Source organism: Coccinella septempunctata, chromosome 2 (genome assembly GCF_907165205.1).
Source record: "Coccinella septempunctata chromosome 2, icCocSept1.1, whole genome shotgun sequence".
Taxonomy (NCBI): domain Eukaryota; kingdom Metazoa; phylum Arthropoda; class Insecta; order Coleoptera; family Coccinellidae; genus Coccinella; species Coccinella septempunctata.
Window position 1 is genome coordinate 45,679,797 of NC_058190.1, and position 14,849 is coordinate 45,694,645.

At 32.2% G+C, this 14,849-nt stretch overlaps 5 protein-coding genes across 8 annotated transcripts; 3 read left to right on the forward strand and 2 right to left on the reverse strand.

Annotated features, from left to right (window-relative positions):
• Positions 1–319: 319 nt before the first annotated feature.
• On the reverse strand, positions 320–4,224 carry LOC123306385 (partitioning defective 6 homolog gamma). Its single transcript, XM_044888363.1, has 4 exons — positions 3,851–4,224; positions 3,397–3,622; positions 3,080–3,340; positions 320–2,889 (listed from the first exon to the last, which is right to left on the reverse strand). Exons 1-4 carry the CDS (start codon positions 3,914–3,916, stop codon positions 2,504–2,506), a joined length of 939 nt encoding a protein of 312 aa, XP_044744298.1. The 5' UTR covers positions 3,917–4,224; the 3' UTR covers positions 320–2,503.
• Positions 4,225–4,582: 358 nt separating this feature from the next.
• On the forward strand, positions 4,583–9,034 carry LOC123306384 (nucleolar protein 6-like). 4 transcript variants are annotated; one of them, XM_044888361.1, is made up of 11 exons: positions 4,583–4,695; positions 4,763–4,895; positions 6,030–6,108; positions 6,169–6,504; positions 6,563–6,862; positions 6,931–7,079; positions 7,136–7,412; positions 7,570–7,823; positions 7,996–8,207; positions 8,362–8,556; positions 8,791–9,034. In XM_044888361.1, exons 1-11 carry the CDS (start codon positions 4,678–4,680, stop codon positions 8,956–8,958), a joined length of 2,121 nt encoding a protein of 706 aa, XP_044744296.1. In that variant the 5' UTR covers positions 4,583–4,677; the 3' UTR covers positions 8,959–9,034. The 4 variants fall into 4 exon arrangements, with proteins under 4 accessions (XP_044744296.1, XP_044744294.1, XP_044744295.1 ...); XM_044888359.1 differs by having other exon boundaries at positions 4,763–6,108; XM_044888362.1 differs by lacking the exons at positions 4,583–4,695; positions 4,763–4,895 and adding an exon at positions 5,788–5,902.
• A 238-nt stretch (positions 9,035–9,272) lies between these two features.
• LOC123306387 (ubiquitin-60S ribosomal protein L40) lies at positions 9,273–10,041 on the reverse strand. Its single transcript, XM_044888365.1, has 2 exons — positions 9,881–10,041; positions 9,273–9,719 (listed from the first exon to the last, which is right to left on the reverse strand). Exon 2 carries the CDS (start codon positions 9,706–9,708, stop codon positions 9,322–9,324), a length of 387 nt encoding a protein of 128 aa, XP_044744300.1. The 5' UTR covers positions 9,709–9,719; positions 9,881–10,041; the 3' UTR covers positions 9,273–9,321.
• A 198-nt stretch (positions 10,042–10,239) lies between these two features.
• On the forward strand, positions 10,240–10,866 carry LOC123306386 (40S ribosomal protein S17-like). Its single transcript, XM_044888364.1, has 2 exons — positions 10,240–10,378; positions 10,438–10,866. The coding sequence occupies exon 2, from the start codon at positions 10,446–10,448 to the stop codon at positions 10,839–10,841; it is 396 nt and encodes a 131-aa protein (XP_044744299.1). The 5' UTR covers positions 10,240–10,378; positions 10,438–10,445; the 3' UTR covers positions 10,842–10,866.
• A 693-nt stretch (positions 10,867–11,559) lies between these two features.
• On the forward strand, positions 11,560–14,606 carry LOC123306661 (3-hydroxy-3-methylglutaryl-coenzyme A reductase-like). The gene is made up of 3 exons (XM_044888762.1): positions 11,560–13,199; positions 13,444–14,064; positions 14,175–14,606. Exons 1-3 carry the CDS (start codon positions 11,753–11,755, stop codon positions 14,585–14,587), a joined length of 2,481 nt encoding a protein of 826 aa, XP_044744697.1. The 5' UTR covers positions 11,560–11,752; the 3' UTR covers positions 14,588–14,606.
• Positions 14,607–14,849: the final 243 nt, after the last annotated feature.

The window sequence follows — 14,849 nt, forward strand, 5'->3', positions numbered from 1 at the left end:
CAATGGAGTGTTGAGGAGGGAAATTTATTAACACAGATAACAAAGTATGTTTAATAAATTTGGCATTCGAAGGTCTACAGGTCTGAAAGCTTTGAGCAAAGGGTATCAACTTTTGAAGAAATGTTTCGGATGTGGTGGCATTGCCATATTTTTTCCTCCTTCATAACCTGAAATGAAGTTCGTTCGGAAATTTTCGCAAATGACTCGAAAACGGCTGGATAGATTCAAAATATTTTTTTGAACAACTTGACGCTTGTTAACAAGTCGCAAGCAGTCCCTTCCAAAGGTTATATCTAAGGTTACAAAAATAAAACACCTATAACTCAATATAAATATATTCGAAATAACTTCAATAAGTACATATGTGATGTAACTAAATATGATAAATGATATAACTGATTTGATACTATGAGAGACCTCACTATTATTAAATTAACCCCTTGTTTAGTTTTTCAGTGGATATTTTGTCCGAGTTGTTTTCACATTTGTTTCATCAGCATACAGCATTTGTAATATTACATGTACTAATCAACTCTTCAAAACAGCAGTCGAAATTGAATTTTTCGAAATAGAACCTCCTCCCATTCATGATGGAATTGAATGTTTCTCTGTCTATGATATTGAAAAAGTTTCTCGTTCATAAGTGAGAATAAATGGGAAATTGAACTGAATCAACAAATTCTGAACATACAAAATATGATTATCCTATCTTACGCTGAATAATCTACTGATATCAATATTATTTATAACATACTTCATCAATATTCTGTATATTAATTCATTTCATTTAAAAATATATGGAATTATTCGCAGTTGTTTTAGCTTCAGGCAATTACTGGACGGATTTGATTTAGAAGAGGCAAAACATTGAACTCTTCAGAAATATTGAATTTGAGTTCAAGAAGCCTCTAAAATGATTGAAATATTAAAGATGCCTATTTAACAGGAGTTCAAGGGTCAATACACCTAAGTACCAATTTCAAGCATTCTTATGTTATAGTACGTAAAATAAGAGTCTCTGCATTACATCAGAATATAATACAATACAAAAGTTATGTACGAATAATTTCATTCCAGAATATCTAATACTGTCTCTGTATAAATACTTAAAACTTACTATTCCAGAAATATCGCAGATGTAATTTTAGTCTCCAATTTTTTCATTTACCTAGACTACCTTCATAATGCTGGAAAATTCCGATTAGCAATACCTTTTATAGCAAAGAATTTCATAAATGCAAAGTTAATATACTGATTTTTTTCAATTTTATTATTTTCAGTAGACGTTCGATATCCTTGTAAAACTATTTTTCAGCATCATCCCTGTATTTACACCATCTCATCATATCTTATTCAAAATATATTTGTTTTAGGACGTCGAGTAAATGGAAAATATTTACAAATGCAATACTTGTATATTAAATACCACATACATGACAAAAATAATACTTAAAAAATACTAAAAACTGACAATAATATAACAATAAAATTAACTTATAATAAAATATTTCCAATATGTTAATCAGTTTAAAAATGACGAAATCAATACTTGAGAATAAAATTGGAATTCATCAATTCGGAATGTTGGGTAGTCTCATTGTTACATTTTAAGTACTTAGTTCCCACTTTCAGGAGATAATTCATAACAATATTTAGGTAAAGTTCATTTACCTTTGAGCAAGATTTATTCTTGTCTTCATAAACTACTATCAAAGATCACCAAAAATTATTCAATATTTGCAAAAAACACTTTTGATAATTGCTCTTTTTGAAAAGTAAGTTGTATGCTAATCTCCAATGAAACAACAATTAATTTAGGCAATTTTCGTTCTGATAGGATGGCCAAAAAAAATGATACAAAGAACATTTTGAATTCAATAATTCATAAAAAATTTATTTGAATACGACTTGAAGGGCAATAAAAACCGCAAAATTTAATAATTACCTAAAATTATTGAATGAATCATTGAAATATCCGTTTGATGATTTTGATTGTGGAGTAGGCAGTAAAGTCAGTACATATGAGTTATAAATTAAAAAATCACTGGCTAATTCAATTCGATAGTACTTAACCGAATATTATTCCTATAAAAATACATAAAATTTTATTAGGAATCATTTTTGTCTACTGATTCCACTTCATTTCCAATGTTCTGTAGATGCAGCAAAAAATAAATAATACAGTTAACATGGAAATATTCTTCAAGCAAACGTATCTTGATATGTAGGGTTATTCTCAGTTTCTTGTAACATAATTGTATAAATAGCTTTACTCTACCTTTCCGACAATTCGAATACCAAAATAGAGCAACTTAAATGAGTAAACCATATACATCACTGTAAAAGAATTGAATAGAGAAGAATTGAATTTAAAATGTTAGCTAAACTTAAAACATTGAAATAATTTCGGAAGACACAAAAAATCAATACATTCCAACATACTTGTATTCTTATTGGTCATTAAAGAGCTTACAAATCTTATCACATGTTGACTTACTACTTCTCACAAATGCAGCACCCCTTCGTCCCTCATACTGCTCTCTAGGTGTCCTTTGGTCAAATCAACTATTTCATCTTGATCATCTTGATCTGATCCAGCTGTTGTGTGGGAATGATGGGAGCCACTGGACTGTTGTGAAAGTTGGGAATTCCTACTGAAGCTGCCTCGTCTAACAGGAGCTACCATCCTTTGATTAGCCGGTTTAACCGTTATAATCAAATTTGAACTATTAGCTACCATCATGTCTGTTACTTGATCAAGAGTTTTTCCTGCCACTTCTATGCCATTAACTTCAAGAACCTCATCATTTACAGCTAGAAGACCTGTAGATTCAGCTAAACCTCCAGGAACTAATCGAGAAATGAAAATACCAGGGATTTTTTCCAGCCCTAAATTGATAAAGTAATTTGTGATTTTCAGCTGATTTATTCAGACATTGTTTCAGAAGAATGATAATTAATCAAAAGTAGAGTAACAATCTGAGAAGTTTAGTACCAGAGAAGAATATCCGAATTATTAATAATCAATTTTTGTACATGATGAAGATAATTGAGTGTTAAGTTAACTATCCTGCCTTACCATTTTGGGTGACACGGACACTAGTTCCATCTCTTATGTAAAATCCTAATGGTTTATCTGAGCCATGTTTCAGTAATCTTACTCTTCGACATGTTTCTGGTACTATGTCCACATCTATGATAGCAGACACTTGTCGAAAGTCATGAGGATTAGATATTGCTAAAGATTTAGTTCGACCAGGGGTTCCTCCTAATATACTTGATATCAAATTGCGTTGTGGTTTGATTGTACCGTAGCCATTAAGTTCTTCTAGACTATCCCCTGAAACAATTCTCAAGTATAAGCAAACATCTGAAATAAGAATCAAATCAGCTCACCTTTTCTTTGAATTATAACTCTCAGTAGTGGTTTTGCATTCAAAAGTGCCCTTCGTAGATTATCATCATTATTTATTGGGAGCAAGTCTTGATCACTGGGATCTATATATGATACAAGAAAAGTTATATCTTTCAAATTATGTAGGTCCTCCAGTAAATTCTTGAACTCTTCAAACTTAGCTTGTGGATTTCTTTCCAGTGAAAATCGTCTGAATTCTGCATCAAACTGCAAATTATCTTTAATTAATGATCGACACTGATTTTGATTTTATTGTACAGTAAGATGATTCATGCTCTCATTACCAAACAGGTAAGGAATAATGATTATCATAATTAATTGGAAGTAACAACTTCCTTCTTGGAATAAGAGGAAGCAATAAAGTGCTGTCAAATTTTGTTGCATTAGTATAGTAATAGTTGATTGAATATTTCAAATCAATCGGTATGAACTTACCTTGCTCTTAACTTCTACGATTGAATTGTCTGAAGAGGTTTTCATAACAATCTTATTTTTTGACATTTTCGAGCATTGAAAAGGTACTACACTGATAATCCAATAGTATACAATGATAAAGGAAGAAACTGAACAAGTTTCACAAATAAAAAAAAACTTAAAACACAACACAATAAAATTTCAAATTATTTACGTTTTGTACTTCATTCTTCGGATCATGTAGTCACCCTAAACTTGACTGATGATTTCAGTAAATCAGTGAACCTCAACAATTTATTTACATTCCATAAAATAACTGCTTCATCAAATTCCCTTGGGATTGTAAGCCAGTATTTTGGATGATGTTGATGATAGTGTATTTTAGCTAATATTATTCAACTAATTGAATATAGAAGTATCTTGGTACCTCTGTCTAGAAGTCATGATAATAATGAATTAATTTACTTATTGAGGATTTCTGGTCAGCCAATAAGAAAACATTGACAGATTAACCTACTAATTATCAGTCATTTACCTGTCAGTATTAAGATAAATAAAGAATGCTAAAGACGTGAAAAACTCCACATTACATATATTTACCAAGGTAAATATCAGAGTCTTAATTTTTCATTTGAAATTGTTCATGCGAAGAAATAAAAATTTTCTTCTGGCTAATTAAAATTAAAAAAAAGAAAAACAACTCTTTGATCCTTAATCATAGAAAAAAAATATATTTATTTCGATGATCTATCTGCAATTTTTTAAAATTCACAGCCGCTTCATTTGATTTGAATAGTGAATTTTCAAAAACACATTTGTGAACAATATAATAAACGTAATATCGTGATATGAAGGAAAAAAATTATGTAAGAGAAGATTATTGAATTTTGATTTCGGTACCCTTTATATAAAAATGATGTGATGATATTTTAGGACGCGAAGAAGGAATATCAAAACTCTAAATTAAAAAGAGTAAAATCAGATTCAGAAATTGAAGGTTCTAGTAATAAAAAAGGTAAAAAATTAAGAGCTCATTGCACCAACAAATGTGCAGAAGTGGATCAAAGTAAGAAAAGTCAGTTTAATGTCCAGATTGAAATACTTCTAAAAGATACTGAAATAAAAAACAAATATAAGAAGAAATTAACATCTTGGATTGATGACTTTCAGATATTCCTAAATACTCTTCCTATACATAATGCAACTTATATTTCTAATTTTTCAAGAGAAATTTTCAATAGACCTAGCAGAGATTTGAGATTTGTTAAAAATATAGCCAATCATTCAAAAAATAATCTACGTTGTGATAAGGATATATCCATTACTTTTATAAGACCAGAATGTGTGGGTACTTTTGGGTTATACAAAATTGATTCCTACCCTGGTCCGAATATTGAAATAAACTTTCATATGACAATACCTAGGAGATGTTTCAAAGTTAAAGATTTCCTGAATAATAGATATTTTGTGAAAAAATTTTTTTACCTGATGTATCTGGCTGAACATTTACATTCCCAAAATATTTGCTCAAGTATAAAATGTGGATATTATTATGAGAATGTTCTACTGCCCTACTTGATATTATGTCCGAAGAGTACTGAAAAAATACGAGTCAAGATATTTTTAATTCCTGAACAGAATTATTTCAAGGCTTCCATATTCTCCCCTGAGGTTAATAATGTTAAAGCACAAGTTTTTGAACATGATATAGGCAAAATACATAATGTAGAAGATTGGCCTACAACTTTCTATAATGCTGCCTTAGCTTTCGATACGTCCTTAGCTGAAAATAATGTTTATATAGAGCAGATTTTCAGCAGTTCAATCAATATACAAAAGGGATTAAAATTAATCGTAATATGGATGAATAAAAGGACACTCGATACAGGTTTAGGTGGTTTTTCAACCGACTTGGCAACTTATATCCTGGTATACTTAGTTTCTAGAGGAACAGCTAATAACAATATGACCCCACTGGAGATATTCAGAAATTTTATTTATTTCTTATATAACTTTGATTTAACAAAAGTACCAATTAGTATTTGTGAAAAAATATCCGAAGAAGAATTACAGGTATTTAAAGACTCTTTTGATATTGTGGTGATGGATAAAACAGGATGTTATAATGCAGCCTCCTTTCTAAATATTAATGCATACCTGAAGATTAAGAATGAATGTAAATTAGCACTGAACATTTTAGATCAATTGGATTCATATTCTTTATCAGATCTGTTTTTGATAAATATTCCTTTATATTTACAATACGATGCTATAATTGAGTAAGTAGGATATTTCCTATTGATTTTATCTAATAATTGTTGATTTATTACTTTGTGCAGTGTAAAAAATGATAACAACTACGAAATCCTATTGAAAACTGTGAATTCAAGAGAAAAGACAAAATATATTGGTTACCATATGTTATTATTCATAAAAATTTTACAAGAATACCTAAATAGAGGTTTTTATGGAAGAGTCTTAAATATTGTTCCTATTATACCTGGTAGCACTGAGTGGCATTACGGAGAACGTTTTAAGATGAACAACCGTAGAATATTATTTGGAATACAACTGAACCCAGATATTCCACTGGATATATCTGGATTAGGACCAATTTTCAAGGATCTTGAAAAGGGATATGAGGAACTGAATGACGATCATTCTAATGATGGATGGTGGAGATTGTTTATTTCATAAAAAAAAAATTATTTAATTCTGTTTATATAATTTTAGGATTCGTACCAGTAGGGGGGTGAATTTCAAGACTAATACATCAAAAGGTAGAAGAAACATTATTCAAATGATCGCTAATGAAGTGATGAGTAAGCAACTCAATTTGAATTATAAGATGTATTATAATGAATTAGAAGAATTTTTATTGGACGGAGAAGTGAAGACCTGGTACAATTCTGGTACTAATGAGGAAACAACACTAAAAATTATTAAGTCCTCAGATGATCTGAAACGAAAAATTATGTCTTTAAAGATTCAAACAGCAATTGTAGGAATTAGAGACATTTCAGATGTTTTTAGGTAGAAATATACATGCCTACTTTCAATTGTATCAAGAACTTGATTCATCTCTAATAATCTTATTCCAGCTTCACAAATGTGTTTCCAACAATTCCTTCGTCATATATTTTCGACAATAATATTACTACCATCAAAGAAAATAATTTAATCTTTGAAAGCAAAAGGCCTAACATCATTCCAAAATATGTAGAGCCAGTGGAATGTGTAATTCAACTCGGTATGTCAAAATTAATTCCTGAAAGACTTTCGAGCTAAAAATTAACATTTTTTCAGATCCCAATTCCAAAGAATTCAAGAGTTCGAAAATACTGAAACAAAAAAAAACTATTTTCTTAGTGAAAATTTCAGATCTTCTAAAGAAAAAATACAACATTTTATCTTCAATTAAGCCTCCCTACATGGATATTTTGTTTGAGGGAATTGTGTTCAGATACAGTTTGTATTTATCAAATGAAATTTCCCTTAAAAATGAGGAATCTGGTGATATGGATATATGCCAGATGGAAAAAAAATTTATTGTTGGTCCGAAAATTATTGAAGCATTAAAAGGGTGATTAAGAAATATTCGAAATTTTGTTAATTACTTCATTAGTTTCTGAAAATTGTGAAGCATTACCGCTAAATAATAACAAATCTTTTTTCATAGGTCCAAAAGGGGTTCAGGATATTTCATTGGATAATATTATGTATCTCGATTGAAATTTCAGGATCAATTTGAAATATCCAAGCTACGGAGTGAGTACATGCTTAGCAAAAAGGTGGTTAAGGGCACAATTAGTGGACGATTATCTATTACCTGACATGGCAATAAATTTATTGAACGCTCATCAATATCTGCAGCAAAAGTTATATAATGTCTCTGTTGCACCTCAAGTAGCTTTCTTGCGCTTTCTGAAACTTTTAGTAGAACTACAGTGGGATTTACAACCTGTTGTTATCAATTTCAATGATGAATTATCTGGTAAGTGCCTCTTATGCTTAAGCTAATAATAAACTAGTTATTGTTTGCTGCAAAAAATCTTGCAGATGGGATGTTATGTCTAGAAAGCTAGAAAAAAAAAACCGGCAATATCCCTCAGTATTGGTTTAATGCTCTGGAATTATGCCAAATATTTGAATATTTTGATTTTCAGATGAAGTGATATCCAAAATACAGGCTGAAATGAAAACAAAGAGAGAAGAATTTTCAACATTGTTCATTTTGACCCCATATGATGACTGTAAATCAATATTCACTAAGAAGGCTCCATGTAAGGAAGTACTGACAAGGCTGAGAGTGCTTGCAAGTGAATTTTTGGATTATGTCAAAGATATAATTCTAGAAGAATCACTCTATAGTTGGAAGGTAACATGTTAATCAAGCATTTGAATATTCACTTTCTTGGATGTGAGCTAGACCTATTGTTTAAGTTGTATTCTGTTGATAACTTTCGATTGAATGTTTACGATTAACATCAATAAGATTAATGATTGTATCAAATGGAATAACTTTTTATTAGGAATTATTCATACCTAACAGAAGAGGATTCCATTGTATCTTAAACTTGAATTCCCCTTTGAATCCAAGGAGGCATCATCGAATTACAAGAAGTAGAAATGAGCCAAAAGTGATTTACGAGGAACCTAATAAGGATGATCAATATTTACCTATAATAAACTTTGATCCTGTACAAATGTATTTAAAAGAATTAAGAGTGAGTATTGTTCGTTCATTCTACCTATGCATAAATTTGCTTATGCTTATTTATAAATTTTCATTTTTCCAATTCAAGTTTTTTATGCTTGTCGGACAAAATTTAGCATTATTATTTCAAACCCTAAGAGGACCTCAGAAATGAATTATGCAATATTTTTGATTATTTTTGTTTTGAATTATGTATTTTCAACACAAGAGACAAACTAGAGTTCTTCAAAGTGGTATTTTTTAGATCACCTATGGCGATTATTGTGTATTTTTCCATGATACCTATGGAGGAAATTATATAGGTGTCCTATGGAAACCAGATGCACTGGAATCAAAAGAAGATACCCAAAAAGGTTTTGAAATTCTTGGAAGAGATATTTTAAAATCTATAGAAAATGACTGCGAGTGTTAAAGTATTAAATGATTTTTCTTCATAAAATTAATAAGTTGAATATGAAGTAAAGTTTCAAATACAGAATTGTTAAATATTATAGATGTATTATTTGATGTCGATTTCATAGCCAAAGTATTTAATTTGAGTTATATATATTCACAAGACTGCTAACACAAAACAGTAAGTTTCAAGCAAATTACTCAACCAGAGTATAGATATTCAAGAGTAATTTTCAAAAAAAATAATGCATAATGTATTAATTCAATCATTATACCATTTCTTCTAATATGATTGATCGAGATATGATGGGAAGTTACAATAAAAACTAGATGTAAATTTAATTTTTAATTTGTCCTCTCAAATATTTAACAACATCAAAGCCTACTTTAGTTTCTTCTTGGGGCGGAGATTGTTGGTGTGCCCACATTTGGTTTTTCTGCAGTTTGTGGCACGAGGATGTAATCTAGCATAGCACTTACGACAGATCATTTTATCGCAGTTGTACTTCTGTGCCAACAGACGAAGGGAAGGCTCAATAATACCACCACGAAGACGCAATACTAAATGGAGGGTACTCTCCTTCTGAATATTGTAGTCTGAAAGTGTACGTCCATCTTCAAGTTGTTTTCCAGCGAAAATCAAACGCTGCTGGTCTGGAGGGATGCCTTCCTTGTCTTGAATCTTGGCTTTTACATTTTCGATTGTGTCGGATGGCTCGACCTCTAATGTGATGGTCTTACCAGTGAGGGTTTTCACGAAAATTTGCATTGTGACGAATTCTGCAACAAAATTTATCTGTCAAAAATTTGTCACGACCGCGAATTTAAAACTTTTTTAGAGAAATATATTATGTGAATATTGAAATTCATCATTTGAACATTACCCTCCATACTTACTAAATGAAAATAAAACAATAACAGAGAAAGCAAGAGCAACTTACCGTTCGCAAAAACGTGGTCGACACAACTTCCAAAATCTCAAAACGGAAAGAGAGCAAACAAATGAACTCTGTGTTATCGACCGGATGTTCATCGAAGCTGTCATTCATTAATCTAGAAGGCGGGTCTTTTGAATCTAATTCCACGGTATCGAACTCAAATATTACTTAAACAAAAGTGTAAATAAATTATATTTTTCCTTTCTAGAGCTTTCTACCTGAGACATGGAAACAAACAAACAAGGTAAATATAAAATAAATATATGGGCTTAATAATTTGAGGAGACGCAGTAACTGGTGACATCTGGGTTTTCTTTACGGAAGTTGAACGATGTCTCATCGAAACCCAAATAAATTTTTTTTTCTATGTTCAACTACGGTTTTCTATGTTGCACTGACGTAAACTGACAGTCTGCCAATCTGTCATTAAAAATTCCTTCTTGACAGCATCTTGTGACAACCACGTGTTTGAGATTTCGGTTTTTCTTGGTTATCTAGGAGGTAAAGACTTCAAATGAATAATAAATAAAGACTTCTTCCTTATTGGTTTTAAATTTCAGATATAATCATGGGTAGAGTGCGTACTAAAACAGTTAAAAAAGCATCAAAGGTCATAATTGAAAAATACTACACAAAGCTAACCTTAGACTTCCACACCAATAAGCGCATATGTGAGGAAGTAGCATCCATACCTACCAAACCTCTGAGGAATAAAATTGCCGGGTTCGTAACTCATTTGATGCGTAGATTAAAGCATTCTCAAGTAAGAGGTATTTCCATTAAACTCCAAGAAGAGGAACGAGAGAGACGTGATAATTTTGTACCACCAATATCTGCTCTTGAGAATGACATCATTGAAGTAGATCCAGAAACGAAAGAGATGTTGAAGCAGTTGGATTTCACCAACTTGCCTGGACTTCAGCTCACTCAAGCAAATACAAATAATTATAACAGAAGGGTATGAAAATGTTCAATAAAACAAAGTATTCATAAAACTTGTTTTGGAATTTTCTTTAGTAAAATTTTATTTCTTATGATTGATCAGATGGTTATATTCCATCTGAAATAATTCTTTCAAAATTATTACTGCCTCATAACATTATAACCTTCGATGTACTTTAAAAGAGGAAGAATTTTATCAGAAATGATATCTCAAATGGCTACTCGTAAAGCCTGTAAATTCATATTGCCAGTACTACACTACTCTAAACAAACTTCGAGAGGGATATGTGCAATCTGGTATTTGATAAAGAGCAAATATCATCATCAGGGAAACCTTGAGACAGTATAAATTTTTCTCCGAAGGAGTGTTTCTATTAGTCACTTTTCCAATTGAATTTTTTAGATTTCCCTCGACCAGATTTGAGCATAATATTACCAAAATAGAATATTTTATATATTTAATTCGACTACCCAACGCTAGGTGCAGCAGTTCTGGGGAAAAGGGAAACTGTAATCAGTTTTAGGGATCCTGTTTTCAAAAAGCTGTGGCGTTGATAAAGAGAAGTGTGGCCTTGACTCATTGAACTAAAGAAGTTCAATGCCTTGACTACTCTGACTTGAACATTGAGTAGTTCTAAATAACAACTCTTCGTAGTTCATATGTTCGAAGATTTAGATAATTCTGTGCTACATATTCGTGACATTCGTGTTCTGTGCTCAGAGTTAACAAAATTATTCTTCATAAGATAATGAATTTACCAATATTAGACAAATATTTAAACAAACTAGTTATATTCAATTAAAATCACAAAACATCATTAGGAAAAGATTAAAAAAACTTCCAATTGTCCCTATTCTTCAACAATAAAACATTATGAGAGTGGAGGTTAAGTAATTATTCAACTCTATTTGGAAGATGATAGCAAAAGCAAAATGAGCAACTCGAGACTATTTAGAAGGTATGGTGAATTATGTGCTACACATCCATGGGAAGTGATAGTGGCTGTATTAACCCTGACAACAATTTTTTTAACTGGAGACCATCGTCACAAACCACTTATACCTAAAGAATCCAAGGACTGTCCAGGATGCTACGAAGATCAATTTCATGCAGCAGATGTAATAGTGATGACAATTGTAAGATGTTTGGCCATACTTTACACCTATCATCAATTCAGAAATCTCCACAAAATGGGCTCCAAGTATATTTTAGGATTTGCAGGGCTCTTTACTGTGTTCTCAAGTTTTGTGTTCACATCCACTGCAATGAATTTCTTACATATCCAATTAGTTGATTTGAAAGACGCCCTTTTTTTCTTCCTTTTACTAATTGATTTAAGTAAGGCCGCTACTCTTGCTCAGTTTGCTTTAACTGCCTCAAATCAGGAAGAAATTACAGAACAAATTGGCAGAGGAATGTCTGTTCTTGGTCCATCAATGACCTTAAATACAGTAGTGGAAACTCTAGTAATTGGTGTGGGTACATTATCAGGTGTGCCTCGTTTAGAACGAATATCATACTTTGCTTGCTTTTCTGTGATAGTGAATTATGTTACACTTATGACTTTCTATCCATCTTTTTTATCTCTGATATTGGAATTAACGAAAATTACCAATGTTTATGGAGAAAGACGTAGTATTGTTTCAAAAATGTTGGAAGAAGAGAAGGATAAATCAAATCCTGCTGCTCAACGGGTGAAGTTGATAATGTCGTTCGGATTATTAACCGTTCATATACTGAGTAGATGGTCAATTTTTGGTGCAGAAACTCCATCTGAATTCAAAAACAAGGAGAGGCTAGAAGATTCCTCATCGTTTTATTCACTTATAGTGAAACAGTTTGTAATGAGTGCTGATCATATTGTGATCCTTATACTTTTGATCACTCTTATGATTAAATTTATATTTTTCGAATCAAGTGATTTTGCCTACGAGAGAGTGGATACAGGTGGTCAAACAGAAAATTTGAGTATATCTCAAAGGAAAACCCCCACAGCTAGTGAATCTCTAAGGCCTAAAATCGAGAGACAAAGATCTATTTCAACTAGTAGTTCTATGAGCTTCGATAAGAATGAATTGGAATCCGTAGATACTTGTAGGAATTTAGAGGTTTGCCTGCAGTTGTACAGATCCAAAGATGGCTCTGCTAATTTGACTGATAAGGAAATAATGCTACTAGTAGATACCAAACATATACCTCCATATAATTTAGAAAAGGCCTTGAACAACTTGGAGCGTGGGGTTGCTATAAGAAGAAAGATTTTAGAAAAGTCACTAGGTATTTCAAAGTTTGAGAATCTTCCATATAAAAATTACGATTATAGCTCAGTACAGGGAAGTTGTTGTGAAAATGTAGTGGGATATGTTCCTGTACCTTTAGGTGAGTGTTTTTTGAGAACATATATTAATATTGTGTTGTACCCATTTTCTAATCCATTCCGAAGGTAGATCTACTTTTTCCTGTTTCTGTTTGTTGCATATTCAAATAAATTTTGAACCCTGTGAGTAGTTTCCCGGGATATTTATGCTCCTTTCAAGCTTTTTAGTATTATTGTGAGGAACTAAATGAAATTTTTTTTTATTCTGATTGTAATATTCTATTTTCATCTAGTATTCTTTTCAAGGTGTTGCTGGCCCATTGAATGTAGATGGTGAAATGTATTATATTCCAATGGCAACTACTGAAGGATGCTTAGTAGCAAGTACCAATAGAGGATGCAGAGCTGTTGAGCATTGTGGGATAAGAAGCACCATAGTAGCAGACGGAATGACTAGAGGACCTGTTGTTCGGTTTTCTTCCACAACCAAAGCTTCTGAACTGGTTAAGTGGTTAAATATAAAGGAAAATTTTGATAATATCAAAGCAAAGTTCGATTCCACAAGCAGATTTGCCAAACTCTCAAAAATATCTGCTAGGATAGCTGGCAGATATGTGTTCCTTAGATTCGTGGCACAAACCGGAGATGCCATGGGTATGAATATGTTATCTAAAGGTACTGAAAAAGCGTTAAATTATCTACAGGACTGCTTCAACGATATGGAAATCTTGAGTTTGAGCGGTAACTACTGTACTGATAAAAAACCATCTTCCATCAATTGGATTGAAGGTAGAGGGAAATCTGTGGTCTGTGAAGCTGTTGTACCTGCGGAAATCGTTTCCTCTGTATTGAAATGTACTACTAGTCACATGGTAGATTTGAATTTATCTAAAAACATGATTGGATCTGCAATGGCCGGCAGTATAGGTGAGAATTTTGAATTTTTTCAGTGACAACTTCGAATTTTTTCGTTGTTCTAATAAACTTGATTATAACTCATATTTGATGGACAAAAAATGTGGTCATATTTTTTCCAGGAGGTTTTAACGCACATGCAGCTAACGTCGTAACCGCAATTTTCATTGCAACAGGTCAAGACCCTGCTCAAAACATAGCAAGTAGTAATTGTATAACCATAATGGAACCTTGGGGACCTGAAGGAAAAGACTTGTATATTTCATGCACAATGCCTTCGATTGAGATTGGCACCATCGGCGGAGGGACAATTCTTCCGGCTCAGTCTTCGTGTTTAGAAATGCTAGGAGTTAGGGGCCCCCATCAGGAGTGCCCTGGTGATAATGCCAAGAAGTTGGCCAGAATAGTATGTGCAGCTGTTCTCGCTGGTGAATTATCTCTAATGGCTGCCCTAGCTACGGGACATCTAGTCAAAAGTCACCTTAAGTACAATAGATCATGCTCTGAAAGAGACACATGTGACCAAAGTAAATAAATCTTTTCCTCAATTTCAACGGTGTTTTATTTCCAATGCTCATCCTGCAACAACGTTTCAATATTTGATCCTTATTATTGGTTCTTACTCGTTGAAGACGTTGACTTCCAACCTCCAGTATTTGCTGGAAGCGTTGGGAATTTATCTGCTCCTATGCAAGGGACTACTAGATGAGAGAGAATAGGAAACAGTGAGTAGTTAAAGACTGAAACGAACTCTTGGGGACTCAGAAAATGAAGTACAAGATTTTCCCTAGGATAAT